Below are 18,312 nucleotides of genomic sequence, written 5' to 3'. Positions count from 1 at the left end.
TGCTGTGGGACGTGCAGGCTGGCCGCGTGGCTGTGCTGCCGCCTGCACGCTCTCTCAGCTTCCTGCACAGGAAGGCGGGGGCAGGGACCTTTACGGGGCCACTGCACGCAGCGACCATCGAGCTCAGGGGCTGGAGAGATCGTCTCTCAACCCCTCAGCTGATGGCCGCCATGGCGGACCCCGCTATTTCGATGTTGTGGGACGCGCATTGGCTACACATGCCCTACTTCAACGTTCAACGTCGAAGTAGGGCGCTATTCCCATCTGCTGATGGGGATAGCAACTTTGACGTCTTGTTGCTTTACTTCGATGTCAACTTCGAAATAGTGCCCGCCATGTGTAGTGGTGGCGGGTGCTATTTCGAAGTTGGCGCGTCTCCTTCGAAGTAGCTGGCACGTGTAGATGCGGCTCCTGAGACAAAGGGTTAATGGGCACAAAACAGACATCAAAACACTCCAGATCCACAAACCAGTTAGTCAACATTTTAATGGAGTGAGGCATTCTATTAATGACCTAAAGGTATGTGTGTTACTGAAAAAGAATTTTTGCACCGTTCTTCAAAGGGAAGCAGCTGATCTGGCTTTTATATTCAAATTCGGCACATTAACACATGTTTTAAACCGGGACGGGAACTTTCTGAGTCACTATAGGTGCTCGTCTGCATACTTGGCTTTACCTAATTCTTGACCTCCCCCCCGACCCCTCCACTCTCTGATTTGCTCACCTTGATTATCTTTTTCTGATTTGTCCTCCTTGCTTACTGTTTTTGGTTCTCTGTGCCTTAAATATTGAGTCTGTTCTGGTCTGGCTATGGTCTGAAGAAATGGGTCTGTCCCATGAAAGCTCACCCAATAAACTATTTTGCTAGTCTTTAAAGTGCTACTTGACTGCTTTTTATTTTATATGACATAATATTTCCCTCTCAACAAAAACCAGATTGAAAGATAGACGTTTGACTCAATTCAAATGCCCTCCTAGCATCCCATTTTACACGAGTTTGGCATACTCAGCTCTTTCTGTAGAAGAAACTTAGAACCAGAGTGGATGAAAATGAATGTTTTTTTTTAAATAAAATCAGATTTTGTATTCAAATCAGATTTTAAAATTTAAATAATTTTTTTAATTTTTTTAAATTAAATTTCTTTTCATTTAAAAATAACAGTTAAACCCCACCACAAATATGCTAGACCTACATTTACCACAAACATGAATTAATGGCTCTGGCCTGTGCAGCCCAACTACCAGCTCTTGCTTCTTGAAAGTTCAGGGTTTCTATTTCGAAGCAGACTAAAATTGCATGTTCTAAAAAAAAAACACAGGGGCTACATCTACATTAGAAGCATCTGTTGACAGAAGCATTGTCCCTCAAATTTTCAAGGGATAACTTTGTCGAGACAAATGCAGGGTTCTGTCGAGACTCGGTCTACAGAACGTTTTGTGTGTGTAGATGTTCCCTGAGTTATAGTGTAGAGTTTATAGGATTGTTGTTGTTCCCTGCCCCTTCTGTCCTTGGCCCTGCCTCTTTTGGGATGTGGAGCCGGCCTCCCATCCCAGTTGTCCCAGGGCCCAAAGTGGCCGTCAGCCCTCACTGGCATTATATACTATTTCTTAAATTAATAATAATCATGTTATCTAAAAAATGACACAAAGTATACCCTCCTAACTGTTGTAAAATGCTGTACTGAGCTGTAAACATGTTTTAGAGATCAGATTTGCACCATTGCATAAGAAATATGTGAAAAAGTATTGGAGAAAACTTGATTTGAATCAATTATTTTCTTTTGGTGATTTAAATCAATCTACCCTGCTTAGAACAATGAGATCTGAAATTTATATATAGTCTAATTTAAGGTTGTTCAAAACCATAATCCTAGTAACCTGTGATTTGGAATCTGTTGAATTTCCTAAGATGCTATTACAAGGCATATGTGATCTCTTTTTTTCAATGGGTCTTGAATTTTTGCCATTTGAGAATTCTTTGAAGTTGCCAGTGTGGTCTTTATCTGATTTTCTGCAAAGTTCTTCACTTCCTAACCCACATAATGTCAATACTATGTGTCACTGGGAATAACAATTTGCCTTTTATCAAGTATATAATTCTTGTTGTTTTCTGTGTTAAAGTTTCAATTTCGGTTATCCTAGAATCTATTTAAAGTTTGTTAGGTTGTATTCTTAAAAATGTTTTCATTATTATCTTTCTTTATGTGTTGTTTCTCCGTCATTGTTCAGTGTAGTAGACCAAAGGAATTTTACAGAAAAAGCTCAAGGGAACTAAAACTTACTTTTTAGCAAAGGTCAGGACAAATTAAAAGCTGCACATAAGTTCAACAAATGTTCGTGGTTAATTAACTAAGACCACATAACCCTGAGGTCATAACATTAGTATTTATAGTTTTAAGTAAGAAACTCTAAACAAGCCTTCTTGATTGTAAGCTAATTAAATAGTACAACTGATTAGTGGCTTGAATACAGGGGACTGTTTCCTGGAAAAGCATTTTATTGAACTCACATGTATAAGTGTTTGGAGGAGTGGGGCCTAAATTTGCTGTGATCAGTTTAATGTGATCAGTTTATGTCTTTAACTTATAAAGTGTGTGGCTTTAAAGATTATATTTTTCTTGTTTAACAATTTAAGTGTTTGCTTCCAACCTATCCCCAACCTGTTTACCATGGCCTCTGTATGCCTTTTTGCTTGAGGCCAAATTTTGCTTACCTTACCCATGCAGTTCACATATGGCATCAGTAGGATTTGGCTCATGGTCATATTTGGTTTTAGTTGCTGTTTTAATAGTGGCTGCAGCATGATAGCTTATGCTCATTACATATATTTTACCATATTTAGAAAATGTTTTAAAATATTATTTTAGAATACATTAGTTAAAAGATGTAATTCGTCTTCCATTGAAGTAAATGAAATACTCCTATTAATCATGATGGGGTTTGGATCAGGCCTGTGGAACTTGATGGATCTCTTTCTCTTGCTCTCTCTGTCAGAAAACTTTCAGCTTTAGGATACAAAGGAAATTTAGATTATCAGGAGCTTACTGTTATCTCTTTTGTGATTTCCATACAAAATGTCAGTGAATTTCTTTTGGGTATCTGTAACTTACTTATATTTACAACTGGGTCCTTTAATAGAAAAGTTTTAGGATACAAGATCTGTTCCGTATGCAGGTGCTTCAGTTGGCAATTAATTCTGTTTTCATTTTACCTGCTTTAATTCTTCATTGATTTTAGTGAACCAACCAGTAAGAACAGAGGATTTAAATGCTATTTCTGTATTGTTTGTCTTGTCTAAGAGTATATTCTTTCTGGTGAAGACTGCTTCCATACATGTGTTTGTACAGAGCATAGCTTGATGGATCCTCAATATTGACTGGGGCCTCTGGGTGGTATTGTAATATAAACAAATAGGATTTCGCTGTAAAATAAACAGATTATGAAACTAATAAATCACTCTTAAATCTGTAAAGCTTTTTCAAGTATGAAATCAACATAATTCTGATATCGGGCATAAAAGCTATATTAAGGCTAAACATGAAATTGTTGAAATGTAGGGTTGGAAGAGACCTTGAAGAGGTCATTTAATCCATGTGCTGAGGCAGGAGTAAGGGTATGTCTACACTTACCGAGGGGGAGATTGATCTTCTGGAGTTCAATTTAGTACAGCTGGTAGGGACATGCTAAATAAGCGTTCAAGGCACCCTGATCGGATCCAGTACTCTTGCCATTGTGTGGAGTAAGGGAAGGTTGTCCCATCGACTTCCAATGTGGGGATGGCAGAGAAATTCAGCCTAAGGTATCTTGGCTTCAGCTACACTATTCACATAGCTGTAGTTGCATATCTTAAGTAACAGCAATGAAGGGTCCTGTGGCACCTTATAGACTAACAGAAAAGTTTTGAGCATGAGCTTTCGTGAGCACAGACTCACTTCATCAGATGCTGGTCTTGGAAGACCAGCATCTGATGAAGTGAGTCTGTGCTCACGAAAGCTCATGCTCAAAACTTTTCTGTTAGTCTATAAGGTGCCACAGGACCCTTCGTTGCTGTTACAGATCCAGACTAACACGGCTACCCCTCCGATATCTGAAGTAGGCATTGCCCCCTATTGTAGATCAACCCTAAGTACACCTAGAGCATTCCAAGTGTTCTAACTTGACGTTAGACACTTCCAATGATGGAGAGAGATTCGACATCCTCACTTGGTAACCTATTCCAGTGCTTAACTGTTGTTGTAGTTAGAAAATTTTTCCTAACGTCTAACCTTAATATTCTTTGCTGCAGATTAATCTGATTACTCTTTGTCCTACCTTTATTAGTACAGGGGATTGCATGAGGAAGAGAGGAATCAAGCAAGGCTCCTCCCCCCATCGCAGGGCTTTCTGGTATCCTGTTATGGCCTGCTCTTTGGTAGCATTTCGCTTTGAGTGTGACTTCAGCACCTTTCCTAAGCACTGAATAGAGTTAAACATTTTTTGAAAGGAAGTCTGATTTAGTTGCACGCAGATTCTGAATAAGCTGAAATTTTGGCCGTATGTGTCTGATGGTCAAGCAGATGGCTGAAATCCATCTCCCTCTTCCTGCACCTACTCATCCTCTGTCAATCCGCACAATGGGGACTTTTCTTTTGTGGATTACTCCAGGTGCACAATTATTTCTCTTGTCATTTTCCTCCTCATTTTCATTTCTGTCTTTGGAAGTTGCTTCACTAAGAAAGTCGGACTAAGGTTCCATGATCACGCCTCTCTGCAAATGCCCTTGTAGACTTGTGTTTCCCTTTGTATTTAGGAATGACTTTTTTTTTTAGTCGTTCTGCTTTACTTGTCATTAGCACTGAAGAGTTGAGCTCAGCCTCAGAAGAATCTGGCATGTATGTTTGTTTGACAGCTTGTAGGTCAGTGGTTTTGAGTCTCATTAGATGGAGCTTTGAGTCACACATTTCTGAAAAGAAACAGTCAGTTCAGAAGAATGGGGATCCTGTTATCTTCTGTCTCTTTCTACACAGGCATATGTCTGCCTGCCTGCAGGTGTATCTGAAAGCTAGAGGCAGGAGAGAATACAGAATGCCAAGAATGTGCAATCTATTCCTATGTTGGTTGTGTTCACATTGCCTTCCTGACAGATTGAAGACAATGTAATTCAGCATAGATTTCCATGTGAGACTTTTCTTTGTGTGTATAATGCCAAATTAAAACACCTAAAATCAAAATGTTTTTTGTAAACTCAGAGCAAGGTCATTTATATTCAATATATTTTTCTCTTGTTTTTTGTAGGTGCTACCACCATTCAGCAAGAATAATGGAATGCTCAATATCACCTTTAAATATGACAGTAAGTTAATCACCCACTGAAAAAAAATCAACTTCTTTCAAAAATTAAAAAAGCCTGACTCTTATTCATACTTGTAACTTTGTGAACTGTGAATTTGTATAACGAATTCTTTAACCATCTTTCTTTTGGTTAAATATTTTTACTAAACAGTTTTCAAATTTCTACGCTCTGTGATGCACTCTGAGCCCATCTTCCATCATTCAAAACTAAACCTCCCTGCTCGTTGCAGGACGTAGCAGCTACTAAAAAGAGGCAGTCGCTTCATTCTTGCTGAACAAAATTTATGCCTTGTTCAGCAAGGTTCGATTAGAGCAAATCTTGCATTGCTTTGATTTCTTTAAAATGAAGACTTATTTACTTTCTAAAATTAGCTAGTTTTGATTTTAAAAGGAAATTGCCTGTAAGGTTTATATGGTTTTCGAAAGGTGTTCCTTATGTATACTAGTAATGACAGTGTAAACTATTTAATATTGAAAAAGTTGAAAAAGCTAGTATAGTTTCTACCATTTTTGTATTTCATTGACTTCCTTTGTTTCATGGCTTTGACAGTGAAAGCTGGTCTGCCTCAGTCTGTTTCATTTTCTGACCAACTTATTACCAGGATGCTCAATGTTTGGATGGAAAAATTGTAGGGGAATGTTATTTATTAAAAAAGTAAATGCTTTCAATTGAAAGCTCTTTCTCTCTTTAAATCCATGAGAAATAATCTGCTTATTTTAAGCTTTCTGAAAGCTGGTTTTGTAATCTACATTTTGGGGCAGGGTCAAGTTCCTTTAAGTAGAAGGTAAATTTAACTTGCCTTTTTGTAATGGGAATATACTAGAAACAAGTTTCTTTCCGATAATTAGTGTTAAATATCTAAGTTTTAGTTTGTCCTCTCATGAACTATATTCAGACTTGCATATCTTGGCTGAGGATATGCTAACACATTTTGTATGACGGAGCCATTTCTCCATTGGGGTATTTAGCCTGTTTCAGCAATCAGTGTTAACTTAATATGTGACTAGGAAAGCCCCAGTTTTGCATCAGTGGAGCTAAAGTAAAATCATCTAAATAACAGCTTTCATTGTCTACATTTGGAGTATGCAGGTTTACACCTACATCTGTCAGTGGCTGGTTCCTGGAGTTGGGGTTAAGTCCTTGGCTGGGTCTACACGGACCTGTAGTGCCGGCAGCTTCATGGAAGTGAGCAGTCTCACAATTGCAAATGGCTGCTCATTAGCACAATCATGTGGCTAATTAGCATAGGCACGCGAGATCTTCCTTCTCTCTGTGATGTGCCTCTGCTGGAAAAAAAGCCCTCTGTTGGCCCCAGCAGAAGCAAGTCTATGCGGTCTATTTACTGCCGGCACCAGCCTCTGCCAGCAGGGAGACCTCATACGGGTATGCTAATTAGCTGTGAGACTGTGCTAATGAGCAGCCATTTGCAATTGCGAGACTGCTCATTTCCATGAAGCTGCTGGCAGCGCAGGTCTGTGTAGACCCAGCCCTTGGGTATTAAAACATAGTATACTGACTAGAAACACTGATCCTTTTGTGTCATTCTGATACATCCTAGTTTATCCTTGTTTACAATTTCATATGAATTCTCTGTTTATATGATAATTTCTGAAATCTGAATCCTTATATTGTGAATTCCTGGTGCAAGCCTAACCTCACATGAGCGTTTAAAGAAAGACAGCATAATTTAAGCTGATCAAATCCTATATGGAATAAATGGTCACAAGAAGAGGGTAATACTTTCTTGCCTGAATAAAGAAAAACAGGAAATAGCAATCAGAATAGTGATCCCCAATTACAGGTTCACACAGCTGAGCTTGTTTAAATCCCAATAACTCTCATATTGTTTCTATTAATTCTTCTACCAGGAGATGGGATTAACCAATGACAAATGTTAACCTTAAAATTCTGCTCCAGAATATTTGCCCACAGGGGTTATTTAAGTTGCAGTACTGCAAGGAGGTCCCCTTCAGCCCCAAGGTAAAAGATTTTACATAATCCAGAAACTGATAATGGAGAGCTGGCAGAAAGAAAAAACTGGCTATCTACCCATGTTTTAAAACACTTTTATTTTGTTGCATGGACTGTCCATGTAGTAAGATACTTCATAGAAGGGGCTAAATTGTTCAAAATCAGAAAATAAATGTTTATCCATTTTTTGTTCAACTTGAATTTAGTAAAAAACAAAAAAAAGGCTCCCCACAAAGCCTGCACATTCAGCAATGTTGTATTCGTTTTAAATGTTTTAAGACAGGAACTTGCATTCAATCCTGAGACATTGTGTACTACACTGCATTTTGGCAAATAGTTATGCCAGTATAGCACTTTAGTAACTAGGATCCAAAATCTAAGGCAAGGATTTAATTGGATACAGACCTTGCAAGAAGTTGTTACTACAAATTTTCCATTGAAGGAAATATTTTTTTTCTCATAAGAGAAAACTCATGCTGTCATTTGGTTGATTTTCAGCAACAAATTTCACTTAACTGAGAACTAATTGTTCAGTTTTCATTAAGTACATAATGGCTGTGTCTACACTACCAGCCTCCTTCGAAGGAAGGATGGTAATTAGGGTGTTGGGAGTTTAGTAATGAAGTGCTGCGGTGCATATACAGCACTTCATTAAGCAAATTCCCCCTCCCCTCTCGCAGCAACTTCGAAGTACCAGCATGTATCTAACCCACCATTACTTCGAAGTGCCAGGGCAACTTTGAAGTCCCTTTACTCTTCAAAATTTTGAGGAGTGAAGGGACTTCGAAGCTGCCCTGACACTTCAAAATAACAGTGGGTGAGCTGCGGCTACACGCAAGCTGGTACTTTGAAGTTTAAAACTTCGAAGTTGCCACGGGGAGGGATTTGCTTAATGAAGTGCTGTATATGCAGTGCAGCACTTCATTAGTAAACTCCCAACACCCTACTTACCATCCTTCCTTCAAAGGAGGGTGGTAGTGTAAACCCAGCCAATATGTTGTTCTGAATTGTGCAACAGTTATCTAAAGGAGCCAAACAGCTTACTCTTGTCATTCATGGTAAAAAGCCCACTTCAGAGATTTAGCTTGTGTGATTAATAATTTTCTATTTGTAGTTTTCAAGGGAGTTTATTTGATTTAGATTTTTGTCTTCTTCCGTGGCTTGGTGATATCAGTCTAGTATTTAACATCAGATTGGCTACGTCTACACTGCATTCCGCTATCGGAAGTGGAATGCAAATGAGGAAGATCGAAAAGCACTGTTTACAAATCTTGTGCTTCATTTGAATAATCTTGCACGATTGCGTTTCCGGAAGAGGCTTTTCCGAAAACAAAAATAGTTGTGTAGACAGGGTTCCTTTGAAAACAAACCCCATTTTCAAAAGAACCCTTCTTCCTGAAAAAAAAATAGGAAGAAGGGTTCTTTTGAAAATGGAGTTTGTTTTTGAAGGAACCCTGTCTGCATCGCTGGTTTTAGTTTTGGAAAAGCCTCTTCCAGAAACACAATCACAGGAAATTATGCAAATGAAGCTAGAGATTTGTAAATCAGTGCTTCATTTGTGTTTTCGGTCTCACTCATTTGCATTCCACTTTCGAAAGTAGAATGCGGTATAGATGTAGCCATTTTGAATAACTGATTATTATAATTAGGCACTATAAACTTAGAACATCAACTTTTTTTTTTTGGTAAATTTAGTAGTTTTTTGCAAGCAGAGAATTATTATGCCAGAAAATTGTGGTTCTACCAAATCCAAGGATTCAAAAATCATGATTAACACACTCTCCTCCCCTACCCCCACACACTTCAACTAAATTAGCCTAAAATCACAAGAGAATAAAAATCAAATTTTGAAATAGTTTTATTTGGCTTTTGAATCTGAGCCTTTATGATTTACATTCCCAACCTTTTCTCAGTAACTATGGTGACTAGAAACTTTCATCGCTAAATGAAAACTCAGATTCCTCATAATCATATGACTCCAAGAGCTGAGGGTTTTGTTAACATCACATATTGCAAAATTCACAATAAAATAATGAGATTTAACAACATTAGGGTTCTGTGTGCCCTTATGGCGAGTAGATGGTATATTGGAGCTAGCTGTGGTTATTGAATAGATTGCAGACTAAAGGTCCTCACAACAAAGGTGAGAGGTGATTTAGTGAGTGAATGTGACAATGGCGAAGCCTGCTTTATATACTGCAGTCAGTCTGCATCTTAGTTTCATAAGATGAGCTGCATGCACTGTGGTAAATCAGCAGTATTCTGTATCTGAACTGAGGCCTTGCCAGCTAGTAAGAACAGTGGCTGTTGGGATCTTCAGTTGTCTGTCCTTTGTACTAATATTACTGTGGTATGTGTTGCCATGGTGGTAATAATTGCCGAATTGTTTGGACAGCATGGACTATGGCCAAGGACATTATCACAACCAGTGAAAATAGTTGAAGCTAGTGGCATCTAGAATCCATGATTTGCAGTTTTGTGTCTGTGTGATGTTTTAGGAGAATACACAGAGAGAACAAGGAAGAACATTGGTGGGGGGAGGGGAGGAGAGAAATTCCAAAATCCATTTTGTTTTGCATTTGCTGCACTGGTGAGTAAAGAATTTTGCTTCCCCTTGGAAACTTCAGCCTCCGCCATTGTATGTGTTCTGCCCTCTGGAGCCATCTGCTTCACCTATTCTGCATGTGGTATTTTAGCCAAATGACCAAAATATTTGACATGCTAAGCAATCAGCCAGGTGTGACTTACTTTGTGGTTTAACTACCAATGTTGTTGAACCGCATTTTGGGAACTTAAGCTGGTTTTTGTCAGTTTGTTGCTCTTCTTCCAAGGTGGTGGGAACAAAGCCTGTTAAGCTGTCTGTAGACCTGGTAGCTGGATTGCTGAGAAATAGTGGGATTGTATTAATAATTGTTCATAAAAACAATAATGAAAAATTAAATGAGGCTGCTTTATGTAAATAATAATTTAAAGCTTGATCTCATGGTTTAGTAACACATTTACCCAAACAGGGATTACAATGCCTGCATTGTTTCTAATTATCCTGGCACTAAAGCCCCACTGTTAGTCTTACTGTGGTGTAGATGTGGTAATGCAGTAATTGAGGTATTTGAAATACCTATTTGTAAGTATGATTATTTTTCAAAAATGTTAATAAATACATTTTACTCACTTTACTCATGTGAATTGGCACTAGTAGCATGAACAAAGTTTTCCATATTTTGACCTGCGTTAGTCTGAGAATTATTTGGTCCTGCACAAGACAAGATTAGTTTGTATGTTTTATTTAAGTGATTTGTTTCTCACTGTTTTTAGATTGCACTCCGTATTTGAATTCAGTGGGGAAACATGTGATTGGAGATGTGCAAAATATAACAATCAGCCAGTATGCATGTTCTGAACAAGTTGCAGTGACAATTCTTTGGACAGCAAATCTACTTGGTAAGTATTAGAGAACAAAAACAGTTTAACTAGTCATCTTTTAAAAGAAATGCATTCCTAGTTATGAATTATCAGTCTGCAAATAGAGTGCAAATAATTCAGACCTTCATTTCTTGAATGTTCAATTTAAAACCAATTTCTTGAAAGTTGCTTTTTTCCCCCTGTTTTTCCAAAGCAGTGGTTGTCAAAATTTTTATTTTATGCCGTTTCTTACTTCTCATTGTCTTCACTCTGAGAGAGCTGGGGCTTGGAGTGGGTCTGCAGGTTTTTTTTGCGGGGGTTGGGAAGCAAACAGGAGTTAGGGGGATGAGTAAGGGGCCATAATTGGCAGTGAGCGTGAGAGCTAAGACCCTACGCACAGGACCAGGAGCAGAGCCTTACGGCAAATAGTGGCAAACAGTGGGAGCTAGGGCTGGGGCCGGAGCCAGGAATGGAGCTGGCTAGCATTCCCTATACATCCCCATGATGTCTGGTTTGGGCCCCAGCTACATCCGTCCAAACTTCCATGCTCTCCTAGGGGAGCATGCCCCATAGTTTGGGGAACTCTCTGATTTAAAGTCCTAAAAACGAAATTCTGGTATTTACAAATTCCAGAATAAAGTTATAATTGTGTACTAGTGGATGTAGTATTAACTCTAGGATGATGAGAATTGCACTGAAGTAAAAAGATTGCACTAAGAGCTGTACTGGGCCCTTAAATATCAGTGCAGATCTCTACAGAGCATATATAATATATTGAATACTTATCGGCTGCATCTACACTGAGCTGTGCTGCCGGCAGCATGATGCAAAGGAGGGGGTCTTGAAAATGCAAATGGACACTCACCGTAACCCTAACCTGCTATTTTCCAGGCATAAGGAGATGCTGACAAAAGTGGTTTTCACCACCAGAACCACGTCTACACAACTTGTTTTCTGCCAGCAGCAGCCTCTGCTGGCGGGGCAATCTCTTGCAACTATGCAAATTAACCATATGAATATGCAAATGTGTGTCCATTTGCATTTTCGAGACCCCTCCTTTGTATCACACTGCCAGCAGCACATGATTCTAAGGAGTGATAGAAGGGAGAACAGCAAAATAAAGGACTTGTCTACACTATCACCTTCCTTCAAAGGAAGGATGGTAATTAGGGTGTTGGGAGTTTACGCAGCACTTCGTTAAGCAAATTCCACCCCCATGGCAACTTCAAAGTTTTAAACTTCGAAGTACCGGCACATGTCTAGCCACAGCTCACCCTCTGGTACTTCGAAGTGCTGGGGCAACTTTGAAGTCCCTTTACTCCTCAAAATTTTGGCTCCTCTGGACTCTATATGTGTATACTTCAAAGTACCGGTGGGTGAGCCATGGCTAGATGCATGCCGGTACTTTCAAGTGTAAAAGTTTGAAGTTGCCGCGGTGTGGGGGGCGGGCGGAATTTGCTTAATGAAGTGCTGCATATCCACCTCAGCGCTTCATTAGTAAACTCCCAACACCCTAATTACCATTCTTGCTTCGAAGGAAGGTGGTGGTGTAGACAAGCCCAAAGACAATGGTTTTCAGGAAGGCAGATTTTAGTACACTCAGAGAGCTGATAGATGAAGACACATGTAAAGCAAGACTACGAGGAAAAACAATTGAAGAGGGTTGGTAGTTTTTCAAAGGGATATTATTAACAGCATACTATTACACTGCGTAGAAAACTTAGGATGTATCACAAGAGACCACTCCAGTTTAACCAGAAGTTCTTGAATTATCTTAAGATCAAAAAGGAGTCCTTCAAAAAGTGGTAACTAGGTCAGATTGCAAAAGATGAATATAAACAAATAACAAAAGTATGTAAGGGAGTGATGGACAACCACAGGTAATAAGTATGCCATATGCATGGCCCTTCTTCATATCCATGGGGATGCATGTGGACCATGCACATTCTCTTCCTCCTCCTTCTCCACCTGCCTCTCACTTTTAGAGCGTCCTGAATCTGCTTATTCACTCTCTATCCCTGCTCCTCCCCTTCCTTTCAAGAGTTGAAAGCCATAAACAGTTGATTCATGTTTCCAGTTTTGTGGGTGGGGGAAGAGGGTAGGTGCTCTGAAACTCCTGGAAAGGAGAGGGATGAGCAGCTAAGTCAGGGTTCCAGTGTCCCAGTGTGCAAATGGCAAGTGGGGAAGGATGGCAGACAAGGGGTCCGCAGGCCACAGGTGGAATGCCAATGGGCCACATGGAGCCCGTGAGCCACAGTTTGCCCACCTCTGATGTAGGGGCAGAATTAGAAAGGTGAAGACACAAAATGAGTTCAACCTACCTAATGATGTAAGGGTAACAAGAAAACATTCTGAAAATATATTAGAAGCAAGAGGAAAACCAAGGATGGGATACAACCGTTACTCAAAGAAGAGGGAAAACAATATGGTTGGTAGTTTTGGTCTCACTTATAAATAAGTAAATAAGCTGTTCACTGGTATAAATAAGGAGTGATTCTACTCAATTCAATTCTTCTGGTGTTCTCCAGTATTAAAATTTTAAAAAATCATGACTACTGAATCAATCTACTGTAATACAGTTGTCTCATAAATGACAGGAATACAATATGGAAGCACCATTTCCATTTTTTGTGGGAAAAAAGTTACACATTTAACACTAATAATGGCAAAGTTGAACAGATACAGTATATTACCAAAACTGATGATGATGATGATTTTATTTATATTATGGTAAAACTCAATGGACCAACTGAGGTGGGAGCTACATTGAGCTAAACATTATACAGATACAGAGTCCAGAGGAGCTTAAATTCTAGATAGACAAGTCAGAAAAAATGTAAGAACAGAAGAATTATTATTGACACCCAACTGACAGCTACACACCTTATAGACAGGTGATAGTGGTCATTAGGGTTTATTTTTTAATGACTGTAGAACTTTAAAACTCAATCAAACAGTGAAATGTGTTTTTGAAATGTTTGTGTGGATTTTAATTAAATGTTTGCAGGTATTGAATTCCTGAAAGGGTTTCGTGTAGTTCTTGAGGAGTTAAAATCAGAGGGAAGACAGTGTCAGCAAATGGTTTTAAAGGATCCAAAGCAGCTCAACTCTGGTTTTAAAAGAACTGTAAGTGATATACTTTAAGGGAAATTTCATTTTGGTTTGATCCTGCTTGAGGTCTTGAAAGGGATGTTTGTGTTTTATTAAACTTTTTTGTTAAAATGTGCTTCTTACTAGGCAGCAATGTGCTTGCTAAGGAAATAAACATTTTTAGTTATAATACTTTTAATTTATGGGCAAATCTAGCCCTCATTCCGCATCTACTAAGGCTCTCCTGTTAGTGGAATCAGCAGCTTCACTCCAGTGAGTGCATGTGTGTTGGAGGGAAGCACGGGGGAGAGGGAAATCTTATGAAATGTGCAGTGGGTGGGTACCCCTTTAGCATTACAGAGCCCAGCTGGGCTCTCTGCAGGCAGTACACAGTTGACAAGAGAGGGGTGAGGTCATAGGATTCCTAAAACACTTAATTTCTGTTCACATCTGGAAGAACTGTGGGCTTGTTTTAAAACAGTACTTTTAAGTGCCCATGATTTGATTACATGATGATATTAGATATTATTAGATGATTTGATTATATCACTATTTCTTCATTTATATTTGTTTTTAGGCAATAGAGTCTCAGCCTTTTCTGACTTTGAAATTTGAAACTGATTATTTTGTAAAGATTGTTCCTTTTCCTTCCATTAAAAACGAAAGTAATTACCACCCATTTTTCTTCAGAACTCGTCGTAAGTATCATGTATATTATCTTACCCCTCTCCACCTGCACCTTCCCTGTTTTATTTTTCTTTCCTTTGGGCTTCTCTACACTTAAAATGCTACAATGTTGCTGCGTGCTTCTCATGTTGCTGTAGGTTCTCCAGCTCCTGAAGAGCAAGCATCTAGCATCCTTTTGGCTTAGCACTGTCCACATCAGGGGTTAGGTTGGTTTATCTGTGTCTCTCAGAGGTGTGGATACTTCATACCCCTGAGCAACATATTTGTACTGCCATAATTTCTTGCTGTAGTTCTGGCCTCAGACAGGAAAACAAAAGAGACAGTGTTTACGAGGATGAGTTGCTGAGACGAGGAAGCACCTCCTGTGATCTTAGGGATGAGGTACATATCCAGGCAGAGTCATATGAAATGAGTTTACAGACCATAGATTGGTCTGTAGTGGATAGAAATCAAAATTAGAAAGTGGTGACTACATAGAAATGAGCAAAAGAAATACTAGTTTATGTAGCAGAAGCCTAGGGCTGGCCACCATGGACTGCAGATTACTTCACATCCATCTGTGGTAGGGGGATACATGCATTCATTTTGTGTTAGCCATTCCTGAAGGCATTATACTGAATTAGATAGACTTGGATCTGATCTATAATGGCAATTATATTCCTAGATTGAACTGTGTTTTCCTTTTAGTGAATTACAGAACAGCGTGAGGAAGCTCACTCAGACAATACAATCATACGACCACAAGGATACCATACTTTTTATAACTCCTATTTTAAGAAAACTGCACACGCAATGATTGGTCATATGATACATGTTTACTGCAGGACGTTTACAAACTTTTTACGTATTCTGTTTTCTCACACTTTACAAGTGAATGTTTGTATCACTATCTTCCTGACTTTCACTCTCGATCCTCCTCTCTCTCTGGAGGATGCCAGATTCTGAACAAATTTGTTTTTGAAATTACTATACAGCTGCTCTGATGCTTTGATAAGGCACTTTTATATATTCGCCATCCATAAAGGGCTTTCCTCATTTCAAGATCTCTTGAGTTGCCACAAAATTTGCCACAGTTATGCTACGAGGTGATTTCACCCAATTAGTAAATGTGTTCTCACTTTCCTCTGCTTTGTGTAGCAGCTCCTCTACAGCTGTTTTTCTGGCATCTCCAACTGTATACAGTGCTCAGCAAAAGTAGTGTGTTTTTTGAGAAAATGTCCCTTCTGGCTGCATTTTTTGTTATTGGCAAATTTATCATTGCTAAGGAGACATAAAGGGAGCTGAGCCAAACCCAATATAAATGTGAAGGATGGGTTCCATTTTGTTTAAAATTCTCTGCTGTCATCTTTGATTTTCCTCTTTTTTAAGTCATTACAACTGCACTTTAATTATGCCAATTTTACTTCATGTTTCAGTTTTCTTTCTTAAAATGCGTGCTGCCCTTCAGAGCAGGAGGGCCACACGCTTTCTTTTCAAAATCAAGACTTTATGAGCAACGTGATCAAAACACAGATATTGTATCATATCACACAATGCACAGCACATGTTAAAGGGGAAGCTATCCAATGCTTTGGGATCATATATTGTTTGTTATTTAGGTATGAGTTGTTCATTGTTGAGCGTTTTAAAGGTTCACAGTTTATCGAAAATAATCAGGAGCGTTTTTTTTTTGTTTACTTTTCAATGATAGCATTGGGAGCCACATGTGGCTCTGGAGCCACAGGTTGCAGACCCCTGATCTAGACTAACTCTCTGCCAAGATGCAGGATTTATGTCTAACCATCTGGGACACCTGGGTATCCAGCCTCCTTTTTAAAAAAAAACCCCAGTGAAGAAGTTTCCATAATCTTCCAAGGCAGTTTATCTCAAGAACTTGATAGATGCTTAAGTCTTCAATTATTTATTATTCCACAATGAAGTCATTTGTATTCTGGAATAAAATGTTCACATAGGGAGTTATTCCAGAAGAGCTATTCTGGAATAGACATGATGGTCCATTTTCCCTGTAAGTATAAGTGTTGTGTCCATATATGGACACATACATAACTTTAGGAACGCTGTTCTTTGTATTGTTTAAAATCTTGACTATCAGTCTGTTTTTTGCCTGCTAAGACCCTGCATTCTTCAGGATTTTCTTCCTTCTAAAATGCTCTTAAAATAGTTTAAATAATTATTTTAATTGTTTTGGTGTTTTCAGTCTGCTGTGGTGATGCTGACTAACATAAAATGATAATGATAGGGTATGTCAGTGTTTAGTTTTTTTTTACTAGCACCTTGGCAGCCCCAGCCATGGGATTGTCTGGGGTTTGAGGATAGGGCAGGGATATGGCAGAGTACCGCACCTCTTCTTTTATAAAGTAAGTCACTGGGGTGTGTCTACATGGAAGTCTTATTTAAATATAAACTATTCCGGAATAGCTTATTTTGAAATAATGCTGCTACTTGCAAAATGCATTTCAAAATAGCACCTACACACATAGAGCCTACTTTGGAAAAGAGCCATTGGACACATTATGGCTTTTTGTTTTAAATAACCTCTATTCCCTGTCTCAACAGCACCTGTTTCAAAATAAGCCAACCACTATTTGGAAATTATTTTGCAATAGCAGTTGCATTGTGTAGACACTAAGATAGTTATTTCAAAATAATGACTGTCATTTCAAAATAAATGTTCTTTATAGAGATGCCCATAGTGAAATAAATGTATGTGTGATAAAAGCTAACCTATCACCCTTAGGCTATGTCTACACTAGCCCCAAACTTCGAAATGGCCATTTCGAAGTTTGGGGCTAGTGTAGACACGGCCTTAGTTTCACATTGCTTATTTCAATAGGCAACATTATTTCAAACAAACTAAGTAGGCTGCTTTTGTGTGTACAGGTGGCACATGACGAACAATGACAAGAATGCTCAGCTTGCTAAATATGACAAAATCTGTACTATTGGGTTAAAACTGGTTAATCAAAAATGATGAAATGACTCCCATTTTTCTGCCTTTTTTTTTCCTCCTTTTTCTTTATGGAGTATGGCAGAGAACTTAATCTTTATCATTAATACTCCTTTTCTGTGTGTATATTTGTAGCATGTGAATTATTGCTGCAGCCAGAAAACCTCGCTTGCAAACCCTGTAAGTAAAATACAGTATTTTCCACTTGTTCATGTTCAAATATTTCATTTTTCTTGAAATAGTAATTTTCCAATCCATAAATCTCTCTCCTGTGACAGTCTGGAAGCCCAGGAATCTGAATATTACCCAACAAGGTTTTAACATGCAAGTGTCTTTTGATCACGCACCTCACAACTTTGGCTTTAAATATTATCTTCACTACAAACTTAAGGATGAAGGATCCTTTAAACAAAAGACCTGCAGACAAGTAGGTTTTTACAACTCTTATTTTAATGATTTGTGGTAACTGTTAAAAAGTCTAGATGTCTTTAGCTTGTCACATATTTGTATTTTGGTAGTAACCATTGTTCCAAACCAAGACCGAAGCTTCCATTGCACTAGATACTATATGAACAAATGGCAAGATACTGTCCTTGCCCCAAAAGGGCTACAAACTAATTAGTAGTTTCAATTGTACTTTATTGTAATTGTTATTTTCCTCTTTTTGTGTGCTCCTTCTGAATAGAATTTCACTTCCTTAAATCTTGTCCATCTCAAATAACTCCACAAGGTATCTCTCTCATTAATTGGGCCTACATGTAAGCCCCACTTCAAAAAGGTGAAAATCGAAAGAGGGTGGTCAAAAGTGTGGCCTTGGAAAGGGAGCGACCACACACTAAAAGTGGATCGACAGGTCAGTCTGGCCTTTCGAATGGCCACTGTG

The 18,312-nt window shown here is 38.7% G+C and overlaps 1 protein-coding gene across 1 annotated transcript in view; it reads left to right on the top strand.

The window, feature by feature from the left end:
• Positions 1-18,312, top strand: part of IL17RD (interleukin 17 receptor D) — an 85,128-nt gene that overhangs the window by 44,041 nt on the left and 22,775 nt on the right. Inside the window, exons 2-7 of the mRNA XM_075005297.1 lie at positions 5,275-5,332; positions 10,619-10,744; positions 13,713-13,831; positions 14,373-14,493; positions 17,565-17,609; positions 17,708-17,856. Coding sequence (XP_074861398.1) covers positions 5,275-5,332; positions 10,619-10,744; positions 13,713-13,831; positions 14,373-14,493; positions 17,565-17,609; positions 17,708-17,856 — 618 coding nt within the window. The remainder of the gene's footprint in view (positions 1-5,274; positions 5,333-10,618; positions 10,745-13,712; positions 13,832-14,372; positions 14,494-17,564; positions 17,610-17,707; positions 17,857-18,312) is intronic.

This window comes from Carettochelys insculpta, chromosome 11 (genome assembly GCF_033958435.1).
Source record: "Carettochelys insculpta isolate YL-2023 chromosome 11, ASM3395843v1, whole genome shotgun sequence".
NCBI classification, from domain to species: domain Eukaryota; kingdom Metazoa; phylum Chordata; order Testudines; family Carettochelyidae; genus Carettochelys; species Carettochelys insculpta.
Note: the sequence above shows the minus strand (reverse complement) of the source record. Positions and strands in the feature narration are given on the sequence as shown.